This window comes from Macaca thibetana, chromosome 9, assembly GCF_024542745.1.
Source record: "Macaca thibetana thibetana isolate TM-01 chromosome 9, ASM2454274v1, whole genome shotgun sequence".
NCBI lineage: Eukaryota > Metazoa > Chordata > Mammalia > Primates > Cercopithecidae > Macaca > Macaca thibetana.
This window is the reverse complement of record NC_065586.1, coordinates 110940486-110955051: the sequence shown is the minus strand read 5'-3', so window position 1 is coordinate 110955051 and position 14566 is coordinate 110940486. Positions and strand designations below refer to the sequence as shown.

At 41.0% G+C, this 14566-nt stretch overlaps 1 protein-coding gene across 2 annotated transcripts in view; it reads right to left on the bottom strand.

Annotated features, from left to right (window-relative positions):
* The window catches only part of FHIP2A (FHF complex subunit HOOK interacting protein 2A), a 46034-nt gene extending 32179 nt beyond the window's left edge, over positions 1 to 13855 (bottom strand). Inside the window, exons 1-2 of one of the 2 annotated variants that reach the window (XM_050804262.1) lie at positions 13483 to 13855; positions 5012 to 5090 (exon numbers count right to left, since the gene is read on the bottom strand). In XM_050804262.1, coding sequence (XP_050660219.1) covers positions 5012 to 5090; positions 13483 to 13527 — 124 coding nt within the window. In that variant the 5' untranslated portion in view covers positions 13528 to 13855. Of the gene's footprint in view, positions 1 to 798; positions 4969 to 5011; positions 5091 to 13482 lie in introns of those variants that run through there. The other variant, XM_050804263.1, reaches the window with a different exon arrangement.
* Positions 13856 to 14566: the final 711 nt, after the last annotated feature.

Genomic DNA, 14566 nt, shown 5'->3' with positions numbered 1-14566 from the left:
AAAAAAAAAAAATCTGAAATATATTCCGTAAGCTAACATTCATCTATCCATAGTAATTCAGAAATAAGAGTTATTTATGTGGGAAAATGGGAACATGACCAGGAAAAATACACGTCATATCAAAATGTTCTATGTGTACTTGTAATTAAAATATTTTTTTCACTTAGCCAGTTCAGAAGATCTGAACTTTAAGTTTCTTTAAATAGAAATAGGTTGGCCTTGAACATTAAGGCAAATAACCTGGGATATATGAAGAAGAAGGATTCTGTTTTGTATTGCTACTACATTACTTTGTAGGATTGGGAAGCCTGTCAATGCCCCTAATTCATTTTCTTCTGTTAAAATGAGAAGGCAAAAGGAAAACCCACTATTAAAATTATTGACATCTCTCATTAACAGATAACTGTTTTCCAAAATCTGTTTTTCAAAGTTGCTTCTCTGGAGAATTTTTATTAAATATTACTGATTTCTTATAAAAAAATAAAAATTTAGTGCTATTTTTTAACATATCACAGTTAGACTCAAACATCACATGGTTTTATCAACCTATCCTTATTATACTAAGGTTAAACTACTCTTAAAAATGTGAAGTTTTATAGAACATTTAAATACAAAATACATTAGGAAATGCCAAATTCTTTACTTATGTCTCTATTTTCATTTACTTTGTACTTCTTTAGTTTGAACACCACAATTCTGGTATGCTATGTACTGATATGTTGCTTTGTCTGTATACTAGCACAGAGAGAAAACCATAACTAAGCCTTATGGAGAAAACAATGGATAGAGAAGGGTCACTTTTGTTTTCAGGAGGACATATGTATCAAGTTTGATATGGTATGGGACAGTTGTTAGAAGAATGGGTCCTGGAGTTAGACAACTTGGACTCAAATCTTGGCTCTGTCACTTTCAGGTGGATGAACTGGTGCAACTTATGTAAGCATCAGTCACCAACACCTATAAAATGGAACTAATAAACACTAGTGAGTACTATTATATGATTTCAATGAAATAATAAAGCCCAGTCCTTAGCACAGAGTAAGAATTCAAGAAATGTTACGTCTCATTTCATATTCTAAAATGAGTAGCCTAGCGCTAGTAAAGGATGATTTATAAGTTTACTTATAATTTATTTTTCAAAAATGTGTTTTCCCCATAATTGTAGCCTTTATATACACAAACACTCCAGGAAAGAATGAATGTTCAAGCACGGTTTAATTACAATTACTTATGGCAAAAAAATGACCAAAAATACTTTTTAAATTGAGAACTAAATTAATTGTAAATTGAACTTGACAGGATTAAAATCTTAGCTCCCTATAAGACAAGATCTAGTTTCAGCCACCGATTCTCATCATTCCTGAACTATAAATGGCATTGTGCCTTTGCATATGCTTTTTTCCACCTGAAATGTTATTTGTTCCATATTTTATTGCAATGTACATACTTATTTCTGCTACTAGATTGCAAAAACTCTTTTAAAGCAAGAACTTATGCATTTTCTCAAAGCCATGGAAGCAGGAAAAAAATTATAAGGGCTAAGAGCAGTCCTTTGAAAAGGCAGCTCCTCTCAAGAAACATTTCTGTAGATCTGCTGGCTAAACATCTAAATGAAGTTAGAAATTACATATGTATATTTTTTTGTCTGATTTTTACTTACTGCACAAATATAAAGGATTTTTTTTCTTTTAACAAATCACGTATAATCCTGTCAGCTTGCCAAATGAACTATTCTCATATTCTCATGTTTCCTTTTAGTTAAATGACATGCATCCAATCTGCATATCCACCAGTGTTTACCTGTATACTCCTCAGGGGATCCTGTAGTGCTAGGTAGCAATGTCCCTATTTTGTTCTGTCGCCAAATTTTGGTCCATGGGCCAAATCCAGCCCTGCCATCAGTTTTTGTACATAAAGGTGCATTGGAACAAAGGAAAGCTCCTTTTTTTTTTTTTCTTTTGAGACAGTCTCACTCTGTCATCAAGCTGGAGTGCAGTGACGTGATCTCGGCTCACTGAAGCCTCCACCTCCTGGGTTCAAGCGATTCTCCTGCCTCAGCCTCCCGAGTAGCTGGGACTACAGGTGCATGCCACCACGCCTAGCTAATTTTTGTATTTTTAGTAGATATGGGGTTTCACCATGTTGGCCAGGATGGTCTCGATCTCCTGACCTCGTGATCCGCTTGCCTCGGCCTCCCAAAGTGCTGGGATTACAGGCGTGAGCCACCGTCCCTGGCCTGAAGGCTCATTCTTTAACAGCAGAGCTTAAGAACTGCAACAGAGACTGTATGGCCCACAAAGCCTATCTGGCCTTTTATGGAATAGTTTGGCAACCCTTGACCTAATCTATTCTCATTCCCCATATTCACTTTCCATCCTTCCTATTTACTGAGAACATCCTTCCTATTTTCATCCTTCCTAATTACTTCCTATTACTTGCATCTAAAACAGATGCAACCAGAAGATAACTTCCAAAGACTCTGTACACCATATCTACCTGTTTCCTGCATTTATACCCTTGTTCTGCTTTCTACCTTATTTTGATGGATGAACTGTACTCACGCCTATTTAAGGCCAAGCGTCTACTTTTACACAAGATCCCTTCCTCCCTTGCCTACTTAAGGATATTGCACAGAAATGATCTCATCTGGCTGGATGTGGTGGCTCATGCCTGTAATCCCAGTACTCTGGGAGGCCAAGGCAGGTGTATCACCTGAGGTCAGGAGTTTGAGACCAGTCTGGCCAACATGGCGAAACCCTGTCTCTATATAAAAATACAAAAATTAGCCAGGTGTGGTGGTGGGCACCTGTAATCCCAGCTCTTGGGAGGCTGAGTCACAAGAATCGCTTGAACCTGGGAAGTGGAGGTTGTTGTGAGGCAAGATGGAGCCAGAGTAAGTCTGTCTCAAAAAACAAAACAAAACAAAAAACAAAAACAAACAAACAAAAAAACAAAAAAAAAAAAGAAAAGAAAAAGAAATGCTCTCATCTTACTCTTGTATCTACCCTTTTCTCTACTAGATTGCTCCCATCAAATAAAACTGCAATATCTTATGTCTTTTTAAAGAATTTAAAAACCCTTTCCTGCTGCCGTATCTCCTTCTCAGCCCCGTTTACGCTAATATGCCCCATGAGAGCAGTCTACACACATTGTCTATACATCTTTTCCACCCATTTTCTCTTTTTTTTGAGCCAGTCTTCCTCTGTCACCCAGGCTAAAGTGCAGTGGTGCCATCTCCACTCACTGCAACCTCCACCTCCTGGGTTCAAGCAATTCTCCTGCCTCAGCCTCCCGAGTAGCTGGGATTACAGGTGTGCACCACCATGCCTGGCTAATTTTTGTATTTTTTTGTAGAGTCGGGGTTTTACCATCTTGGCCAGGCTGGTCTTGAACTCTTGGCCTCAAGCAATCCGCCCATCTCGGCCTCCCAAAGTGTTGTGATTACAGGCGTGAGCCATCGCGCCCAGCCAGTTCCACCCATTTTCTCTTAAACCTACTCCAATCAGGCCTTCTCTCTCCTCCCTGCCATTAAAGTGGCTCTTATCAAGAAAACTAATGTGCTTCTTGTAGCTAAATCCAATGATCCATTCTTAGTCTTCATTAACCTGACATCAGCATCATTTGACACAATTAATCCTTCCTTCCTCTTCTAGGCTGCTGAGGACACCATTTGCTATTGGCTGTCTTCTTCCTTACCGGCAAAAGCAGCTTCCTTCACTACTGTCCTCATCTTCCCAACCTCTAAACACTGGGTCCAAGAGTTCAGTTTTGGACGCCTTCTCTCCTCCATCTATCTTTCCTCCCTAGATAATCTCATCCAGTCACAGGGCTTGAAGTCCTACTTACATGTTAATAACTCTCAATTTCATGTCTTAAGTCCAGATTCCTGTTGCCAGTTGTCTACCTGATGTATCCAAGCAGACGTATGATGGGTATCTCACACTCAACACGTACAAAATGTGCTCACAAACCTGCTCCTCCTGCAGTCTCCCTGTTCTCAGTAAGTGGCACTCTACTTTTCTAGCTTCTTAAGCCCAAAACTTTGGAGTTATCTTTGACTCTTATTCCCTTATCCCCAATATCCAATCCATCAACAAATCTTCCTTTAAAATGTATCCAGAATGCAATCTCCTTAGCACCTCCACCCTGGGCTAAGCCATTATTGTCTCTCGCTGAGACTGCTGTGACAGTACCCTGTTTTACCAGCTTCATCCCTGAATCCTGTCAATCTAAGTTTTTTCACAGAAGTCAAGGTAATCAAACAGATTACATTTCAGCTCTACTCAAAACCCTCCAAGAGTTCTCACAGTAAAAGTCAAACCCTTACAGTGGCTCACAAGGCCCTGGGGGAACATGTGACAAGCCTCCAAACCCCCACCTCTGTCTTCTTTCATCTCCTGCCACTTTCCTCCTTCAGTTTGCTCTATCCACACCGGCTTCCTTAAAGTTCCTGGGATATGCCAAGTATGCCATACGCTCTGGCCTGAGGGTTTGTGAATTAGGTGTCATTCCCGAGACACCCTTCCCCCAGATATCTAGCAGGCTCAGTTCCTTTCTCCTTTAGATTTCAGCTCACAAGTCATATTGGGCAATGAGGCTTTCTCTAACCTAAAATAGCCAACTGTCCACTCCCACCACCCAAACGTACCCCTATAACCCTTTAGCCTGCTTCATTTGCCCTTGACGCTTATCATCTGACACACTATATGTATTTGTCTATATACTGTCTGCCTCCTCCCAATCAATACACAAGCTCTGTGAGGACAGCAGTGTTGCCTGTTTGACTGTTCTATCCCTCAGTGCCTCAACGATACCTGACACATAGTAGTAGGTGCTCAACAGATACATTTTTAAATGAGTGACTGAATCTTAAAGACAAATTAAAGATAAGATTGTCTATAAACTTAGATATAAAATAAATTTGAAGACTTATTTAAAAATATTTTAATATTTTACAAATTTTCTGTTTAACTTTCACAAATTTTCAGTTAATATCAGCATTGTTCCTTACCTGAAGTCTCTATGTAGTAATGGGTAATTGCCTTCCAGTGATAAACAAAATCTTCTTGTAAAGGAAGAGAAGGTGCAAGCTACGCAAACAAAAGACCACAACAATTAAGAAAACGGCATTGAAACTTTCCCATAACTTACGACTCTATATTTATGTATTATGATGCAATGGTAGCATAAAAATAAGGGGTGAACTTTGTTTTTATATGTCAGATATCAAACAGAAACAAAATAAGTCGAATCCAAGAAAGTAAAAATGAGTTATCAAGAAAGAGGAAAAACATAATTACCAACATTATTATTAAACTACAGTATTGGGCTTTTTTTTACCCTCCCCTGACACTTGTTTAAAAGTAGGTTTCAGGCTGGGGGCAGTGGCTCACACCTGTAATCCCAAAACTCTGGGAGGCCGAGGTAGGTGAATCACTTGAGGTCAGGAGTTCAAGACCAGCCTGGCAACATGGTGAAACCTTGTCTCTACTAAAAATACAACAATTAACCAGGCGTGGTGCCATGCATCTGTAGTCCCAGCTACTGGGAAGGCTGAGACAGGAGAATCCCCTGAACCTGGGAGGTGGAGTGGAGGTTGCAATGAGCCAAGATTGCGCCACTGCATTCCAGCCTGGGTGACAGAACAAGACTCCACCTCAAAAAAAAAGGAGGTTTCAAAGGTATGTTAAATGAAAAATTAAATGAAAATGCCCAATATTCTAATACTGACATATCAGTAAAACGAAATTACTAATAGCCAGGAATCTTTGTACCTAGGACTTTGAAATGCACAACAGTAAAAAGCTGCTACGTAATTAGTTACACGTCATCACTACTAAAACATGTACCAAAGTCAACTTCATAATCAGATTAAAACTGTACCCTACATTCAGTGACATACAAATGTAAATCTTTTCTTTTTTAAGCTTGGAATAGGCAGTGCATATTTTTAGCAAAATAACTACATGAACAAGATACTAACAATTTAAATTCCACAAAGTCAAAAATGCTCAACATTTTAGCTCTAAAACTTACTTCAGAAGTTTTATGACCAAAATTATATCCCCTCAGTCATCTTATAGCAAACCTACAAGTATTTCAAATGTGCGTTAAATGGATAGAAAAAGATTTGCACACACTTTCTACATTTCTTTTCCTTAAAGAGTGAAAGAGAGTGAAAGCTCCCCTAGTCCTAATGTTGTCAGAGGCCTTTGAACCAGAGCGACTCCATCTTGAACAGGAGCTGGGTAAAATGAGGCTAAAACCTGCTGGGCTGCATTCCCAGGAGGTCAGGCATTCTTAGTCACAGGATGAGATTGGAGGTCACAGGTCCAATATCACAAGATACAGGTCATAAAGACCCTGCTGATAAACAGCATTCGGTAAAGAAGCCGGCCAAAACTCACCAAAACCAAGATGGTCACAAAAGTGACCTCCAGTTATCCTTACTGCTCATTATACACTAATTGTAATGCATTAGCATGCTAAGAGCCACTCCCAATAGTGCCATGACAGCCTTCAAATGCCATGGCAATGTCTGAAAGATACCCTATATAGTCTAAAAAGGGGAGGAAGGCTCAAGGCTGAGAATGGCCCACCCTTTTCCCCAGAAAATTCATGAATCATCCATCCCTTGTTTAGCATAGGATCAATAAATAACTAGAAAAATAGCCAACTAGTAGCTCTTGGGGCTGCTCTGCCTACGGAGTTTTGTTTCTTTTGTTTCTTTACTTCTCCAGAGTCCATTTTCATAGCCTTCATCTAAACAGATGACCTAAAAGAGGTCATGTTATTCTTGCACTTCTACTGGTACTATTTTGATTTCTTGGTGTCCTCAGCATCCACCTCAGAGCTGGCAACCTTGTCGAAACAATTTCCGAACTATTGTCCAAATTATAAATATTGGTCATAAACATCTTAAGTGTTTCCAATCAAGAAGATGAAATGTATTTATGGAATAAAATAGACCTGAAAATATTTCAACAATCATCAATATCTTCCACTGTAAATAGTACTGTGTTAACAGAATAAAATATTCACCTTATTTTCAAAAAATAAAAAATAAAAAAGACTGCAAGAATGGAGTTAAAATCTTTGGGAGTACTTTAACTTCAAGGAGAACATGAGGAGAAAAAAAACTTATGGGAGATGGAGGGAAAAAATGAGGAAGAAAATTAAGAATCAAAGTATCAACTTGGGAAAACAGTATCATCTTCCTGAAATTTTTAGATTAAAAAAAGTTTTAATCAGCCACTTTAGAATGTTCTCAAAATACATAAAACCTCTTCCTAATTTGTTTTGGACCTGACTTCTATAGACTACCTTTATATAGTTAAGTGCATTCACAAGTGGGACAAACCCAAACGAAATTTGTTGTTTCAGGAACTGTACCTAGTTTCTTAAGTGTCAATGTTACGATTTGTTAAATTTTTCCAAGGCAACCTCCTGGCTATATGAGGAGTTACAATATCCTTTTTCCAGATTATTTCAGGAGTGGGAATTAACTGTATTTCAAGAGAATTGAAACTGTATTCTCTGGTCACTAGGCAGAGATGTCTTACTGTGTTTGTGTCAGGACCTTTGTTGTAGGTTACAGTCAAATTCAAAGCAGGATGGCGTTACTTTGTGAATACCTCCCTCCAGGAGTTAGATTTAAATAAGAAACCTATTTAACTAGAGAGCTAAACAGTTCTAAATTGCTAATAACTTAGATTAGTAACAATCTTGTTCAAACATGAATAAATTTCCTTATTTATGTAAAACTTTCTAGTAAACTTGCCACTTTCATTACTAATTCTAACGTGCAAATCACCTGTTTTATTATTGCATAAAAACATTGATGCTGTGAGTTAAAAAAAAAATGTGTGAATCAGTACCAAGAGATTCCAATTTTTTTACAATACAGAAAATTAAATTTTTAAAAATTCATGCATTGACCATCGCAACCCCAAATTGACATGAAACCCTTAACCAGACTTCGCTTTCTCTGCAAAGCCTGGCCAGGCTCTTCCTGCTTAGGATGGAATCCCTATATATGCCTTGATACTCTTTACCAGATGGCTTGCTCTCTTTCATCCCGTATCCCACTTTTGTCATTGTTTAATTATCCATCTCTTCCACTAGATTGTCAGCTCTATGAGAGAGAGCTGGGACTGTATTATCTTTTTCATCACTCAATCTCTGGTTTCCAACTCAGGCATGACACAGAGTTAAGAATTTGATAATATATATTAAGTGAATACATAAATAACACAGAAGTCACTGCCTTTTAATGAGTAGTTATGTGCCAGGTGTAATACTGCAAATTTTGCACATACCGTATGGTCTTAAACTCTCACGATAAACCTATTTTGCTCAAACTCTGAAGACTCAAAATCAGTTAACTGACCAGTTAACCAAGGAAATACTGCCTTTAACTGGGAGCCTGGACTGTGTCCAAATACACCCATCACACAAAACTATCTAGATGGATAACTCAAATGAAAACTAGTGTTCTAAAAGTCACCTCTGCTTTTACTGTGTCTCATGTATCATCAACATTCCACTCCCAGATTTTATTTTATTTTTGAGATGGAGTTTCGCTCTTATTGCCCTGGCTGGAGTGCAATGGCATGATCTCGGCTCACTGCAACCTCTGCCTCCTGGATTCAAGCGATTCTCCTGCCTCTGCCTCCTGAGTAGCTGGGATTACAGGTGCATGCTACCACGTCTGGCTAATTTTTGTATTTTTAGTAAAGTTGGGGTTTCATCATATTGGTCAGGCTGGTTTCGAACTCCTGACCTCAGGTGATCTGCCTCCCAAAGTGCTGGCATTACAGGCATGAGCCACCATGCCTGACCCCTCTCCCAGATTTTTTAAATGCTTCTTTCTGCCCCCAACTTTCCTAATGACCTTCCCCATCTTCTCTCCCACTCCAAAGTCTTGCTCACTTCCTCCCAGAGAGTCTTTTATAACAACTCCGATCCTAAATGCTTGCTCCCTTCTCCTACAGAGTTCACTGGCTAAACCAATCATCCAAATGACAATAATGGTTTGACTTTTACTGAGCACTTCCTATGTGTCAGGCACTGCACTAAGCACTTCATGAACATTATTTCATTTTAATCTTCACAACAATTCTATGATAGGTTTAATTATTTCCCTTTATAATGAAGCAACGGAAATGTATACATATCAACTAACTTGTCCAAGTACAGAAGGAAGGGATAGAGGCAGGAATGGAACCTGATTCTTTCTGGCTCTATGAGTTAGAACATATTCTTAGGGCATTCCTTATTCTATAATCTAACTTGTATATTTGTTTTGTTTTCCAAATGAGACTGTAAGCATTGTGACCAAGGACACAAGTACACCAAGTACACCTTGTTTCCCTCACTTTGAGCCATGCTTTCCTGGTGACTCAGAAGACATGTGCTGAATGAGTGAAGGACTGAAGCTAGAGATCACTTGTTGGAAAAGAATATGCCAAGAAAACATGAGATATATTTGATTTGTGGTTTGAATTTCCAGGGCACAGGAGATTTTTAAGGAATTGCTAGTCTCAACAATCATCATGAACTCTTAACTATAATTTGGAAAGAAAACATTGCACTTACATTCTGAAAGACGACTTCCATTAAAGGAATTAGCTAAAATGATAAAACTCTTCCCTGACACTGTCCTTTATCCTCTCTGGAATAAATCTGCCCACAAGGGTGGAACTGGTTGGAATTTAAGAGGAACATGCCCTTGGCACATTCCCTAGTGAGGACTAGGCTCTCAACAAATGCCAAATTGTATTAAATGGAAAGTGTTTTATCTATCTTTTGAAGAAGCTGTGTTAAAACAATCCAATCTAACCCTGGAACTAACTACAAGAAAGGCCTGAATTCAGACTTGTGACATGTGGCAACTGGCTAACAGGACAGATTAATTTCATAAGACTCTTACTGGCCAATCATTTCTATACTGAGAGAAGACTGTCACTTCTAAAAAGGGAGGCAGGAGTTACATTACAGTTCTTGTTTTTGATCAAGAAGGTGTGAACTTCTCTTCCATACTCAAAATGCAGTCTATCAGCTTAATAATACATTTTCAAATATTAATTTTGGAAAATATCTTAGTCATAGTTTTCACCTTGTAAGTAGTTACCAGGGAGTGAGGAGAAACCATTAATTAAACAATAAGAAAAACACTATGTTTAAGCCTCACTTAAATGAATATGATAAATGATAATGATAAATGAATATGAAAATGATAAATGAATCCAGTCAATGCTAAAAAAAACTATTTGGGCCAGGTATGATAGCTCCATCCTTATAATCCTGGCACTTTAGGAGATGGAGGTGGGAGGCTCACTCAAGCCCAAAAATGTGAGACCAACCTGGGCACAGTGTCTACATTGTGAGACCCAGTGTCTACAAAAAATTTTTTTAAAAATTGAGTGTGGTCGTGCTGGCCTGTAGTCCCAGCTACTCAGGAGACTGAGACAGGAGAATTGTGAGAGCCCTGGAGGTCGAGGCTGCAGTGAGCCATGATCATGCCACTGCACTCTAGCCTGGGTGACAGAGACCCTGTCTTGAAAAATAAGTAAATAGTTAATTAAAAATTAAAAACCCATTTGAAGGCTCACCAACTGAATAAGGAAACCTGGAAAGTAATCATACCAAAATGGTTGGAAAAGCGTTACTCCACAGACTGATCCAAAAAAATAATGAAAAAAGGTCACGTCAGCATCCAGGTATTTTCTGTTTCTGTATAATCCTGATAATTATGCTAATTGGAATAATGCATCAGGAAATGCTAATTGGTCATACAAATGAACAGGAACACACAGAAGAGCTAATGAAATGGACTGAGGAATGGTAAGATTGCTTCATAGAGGAAAATATCAAGCAAATTAATAAACAGAACTGAATAACTAGAAACTAATCTTGGGCTACAAAAAAAAATTATCCAAATACCACAAGGATGGCTTTTTCATCATTGCATATGAGTTCATTCCCAAGAGAGAATGTTAAAAGGGGGGAAAAAAAGGTTAGTATAGGACACCAAATATTTTCCATGAGATTTAACCTCCTATCAAGATAAGATGGGTGGTGCCACAAATGAAAACATTAGGTCTAAGGAAATGAAAACATTACATTTCTAAATGTAATGCATTAATTTCAAGACTAGGTGAATACAAGCCACTCTAACTTTTTCTCACTAACCTCAGCAAAGTAGGCTAAGGATATTACAGAGCAGGAGCCAGATAATTTGGCAGATGCTAATATATACAATTATAAAAAGATAATGAGGACAAGAAAACACAGGCCTTTGGATAAAAATGAGCCTTTACTAGGAGAGCAAGAAAGCCGTCTTTCTTTTTCTAAGTACTTATTTCTGTAAACACTAGCTTGATGGGTAAAGGATATAAATACAGTCGGTATCTGTGGGGGACTAGTTCCAGGACCTCTCTTCCCACCCCTAAAATCTGAGGATGCTCAAGTCCCTGTTTTAAAATGGCATAATATTTTCATATAACCTATGCATACCTGTATACTTTAAATCATCTCTAGATTGCTTCTAATACCTAATACAATGCCTACACATCACTTCATTCACATGGATTCAAGGCAGTACTTGAATGTGGCAAATTCAAGTTTTGCTTTTTGGAACTCTGCAGAATTTTTTTCCCCCTCGAATATTTTTTTACCTGAGTTTGGTTGAATCACATGTGCAGAATCTACGGATAAGACAGCTGATTGTAATGTAGTAAATTTTGATTCCCAAGTATCTCATTAAGTATTCCCAAGTATTTCATATATTCAGTGTTAAAATAAAATGATTTGGGCTGGGTGCGGTGGCACACGCCTGTAATCCCAGCACTTTGGGAGGCCAAGGCAGGCGATCACTTGAGGTCAGGAGTTCGAGAGCAGCCTGGCTAACATGGTGAAACCCCATCTCTACTGAAAGAAAAAAAAAAAAATTCCTCGGGTGTGGTGTGTGCCTGTAATCCCAGCTACTAGGAGAAATGCTTGAATCCGGGAGGTGGAGGTTGCAGTCACCTGAGATCACACCACTGCACTCCAACCTGGGTGACAGAATGAGATTCGGTCTCAAAAAAATTAATAAATAAAAAATAAATAAATAAAATAAATGATTATTGGTATTTTTAAAGAAAACAAAATATAAATGTTTTAATAAATTGCAGTTACATTCTTTTAACAAAAGTGCTTTAGAGTGTGCATAAGCAAGAAAAAACTAAAAGTTGTCTTGAAGTCTACAACTGTCATTTCCCTCCGTGTAATACTGCTCTACATTCATGAAACCCTGTTTTTCTTGTTTGATACATTTGCCCAAGAGCTTGTCCTAGAGCTAAATTTTTCAACACTTCCCATGTATCACTTAAATAACAATTGTACTAGAGTTTGTTTTTATTACTGAAGGCAAAAACTCCATTTTATTTTTGCCTGCCCATAAAAAATTGTTGTATCTGATATTTTAAAAAATGTACATTTTAAAGTGCCCTATCGCATAATATGATCACAGGAAGAGAAAGTCATGTTAAAAATTAGCAAAGTAATTGTTTCTGCACAGAATGCATTTCTCAATTTGGGCAGTTCTCCCAGAATAAAGTAAACAAGTAAAGCAACTAGCACTCTCACTAGAACAGTGACAAGACATTTTCTTTTTAGTTTCTTTTCACGTATTAGTCTATTAGGATACTTGAATACTGTCTCTCTATGCTGGTGTCTAAAACCCTCAAAGGAGAGTACAATTGCAGGATAAACGAAGAGTGTCCAGGAAGAGAACTAGAGAAGAAAGGAAACAGATGGTCTCTGTGCTCGGTGAGCTTGGAAGCTGTCTAAAGCAAACTCGATTGGACCCTCCAAACCCCTATTTCAGATCAATCCATAAGGCTCAGCTGAGTTCGGCCTCCTGGCCCAAGAAAGCAAAAGCCAGCAACCTGGCTGGTCCGCGGCTCCCTCGCCAGGGTCGCCCCACAGCGAGACCATGCCTTTCTCACCCCTACCCCCCAAAACCAAAACAAAACAGAACCCAAGCCCAAGCGGTGCTTGCTCGTTTCTTTTGTCTTGCTCAACGCTGACCACTTTTTTCCGGAGAAGGTTAACGTTAAGGGAGCCCGGGGGAGCTCCCTGCGACCCCGCCAGGTGCTCCCCGAACCCCCGTCCCCATCAGAGGAATGAGGCGACCACCGAGCGGGGTCGGGCGGCCAGGTCCTCCCCGGCACCCCCGCCCCGGCTCCTGGAGGAGAGCAGGGACCGCCGACCTGGGGCAGCCAGGGACGGAGGGGACCCGCGCAGAGCCAGGCCCGAGGCCCCGGGCGCCCCCACGACCCGGCGGCCACCCAGGGCGCCTGCCTGGGGCCTCACCCCACCCGGGGCCAGGGCCGCCGAGGGCCGGACCGAGGCCGCCCAGCTTGTCCCCGAGGCCGCCGGGAAGCGTAGGCCGCCGCCATCCCCGGCCTGCCGTGCGCCCGCAGCCCGCGGCCTTACCGCCTCCACGGCGTGCTGCAGGATGGAGGTAAACTTGGAGAACATCCTGTCCCGGGACTGCAGCAGCCTCTCCCGGGACGACCTGGAGAGCTCCTCAATCCGCCGCCGCCGCCCCTGCTGCGGCTGCCGGGGCCGCTCCAGAGTGAAGGCCGGTGCGGGGCGGGGAGGACCAGCTGAGGACCGAGGCAGGGCCTGGCCCGGCCGCTTCAGGTGTGCGCTGGCGGCGCGGCGGCTCTGGAGGGCGCCGGGACGCGGAGGCGGCGAGGAGGGCGTTCGGCTCGGACTCGGGGCCCCGGGAAGCTCCGGCGGTGGCTCCGGTTGGGACACGGTGGCAGCTCGGCTCAGGTTCCTTCCGCCCGCTCTGCCCGCCGCGGCCTGCAGGGGGCGCCGCCGCGGCCCGGGGAGACCCGGCCAGGCCTGCCCTGCGGCGGGGCCGCTAGACGCCGCGGGGGCGGGGCGCGGGGGGCGCGGTGAGGCCTCGGCCTCCCCCGGGGCAGGAGGCGGCCTGGGGGCAGCCACCGCCCTCTCCCGGCTTTCTCAGCGCGCATGGGACACCGGCTTTCTGACATTTTTACAGCTCAGCGGTTCTCAAGAGTTTTGTTTCTCCAGTGGAAGTAACAGGCTGACTTTGTAGGGACGCGCAGCCGTCCGTATATGCGTATAGTATTCAGAGGTTCTTTCTGTAAGGACCGATTTGGAAGACTCGTAAGGAAACAGTGTTCTTTAAGCAAACATTGGCAATGGATTTAAATGCTCAGAATTTGAACAAATCAACGACTGCAGGTGAAATTAACTTGCTAACTGTAAAATATATTATTCGACATTGAAACAGGAAATCCCACATGAGCACATGGTAAGACGGCTGGCTCTAAATAGCCCATTAAAATATTTATATATAATATATAGTAGAATGTATCTGTGACATGGTTGATAGGTGTAGTGATTCAGAACAGCATTTTCTATTCAGTTATCAGATGATACCGGAAAACAGTAGCGAGGGAAAGAATCTGAAAGGAGTCTAATAAATGTCTAAGGTGGATAAATAGAACTACAAGGTAAGCACTTGGGTGGAGGTTGCTTAAAA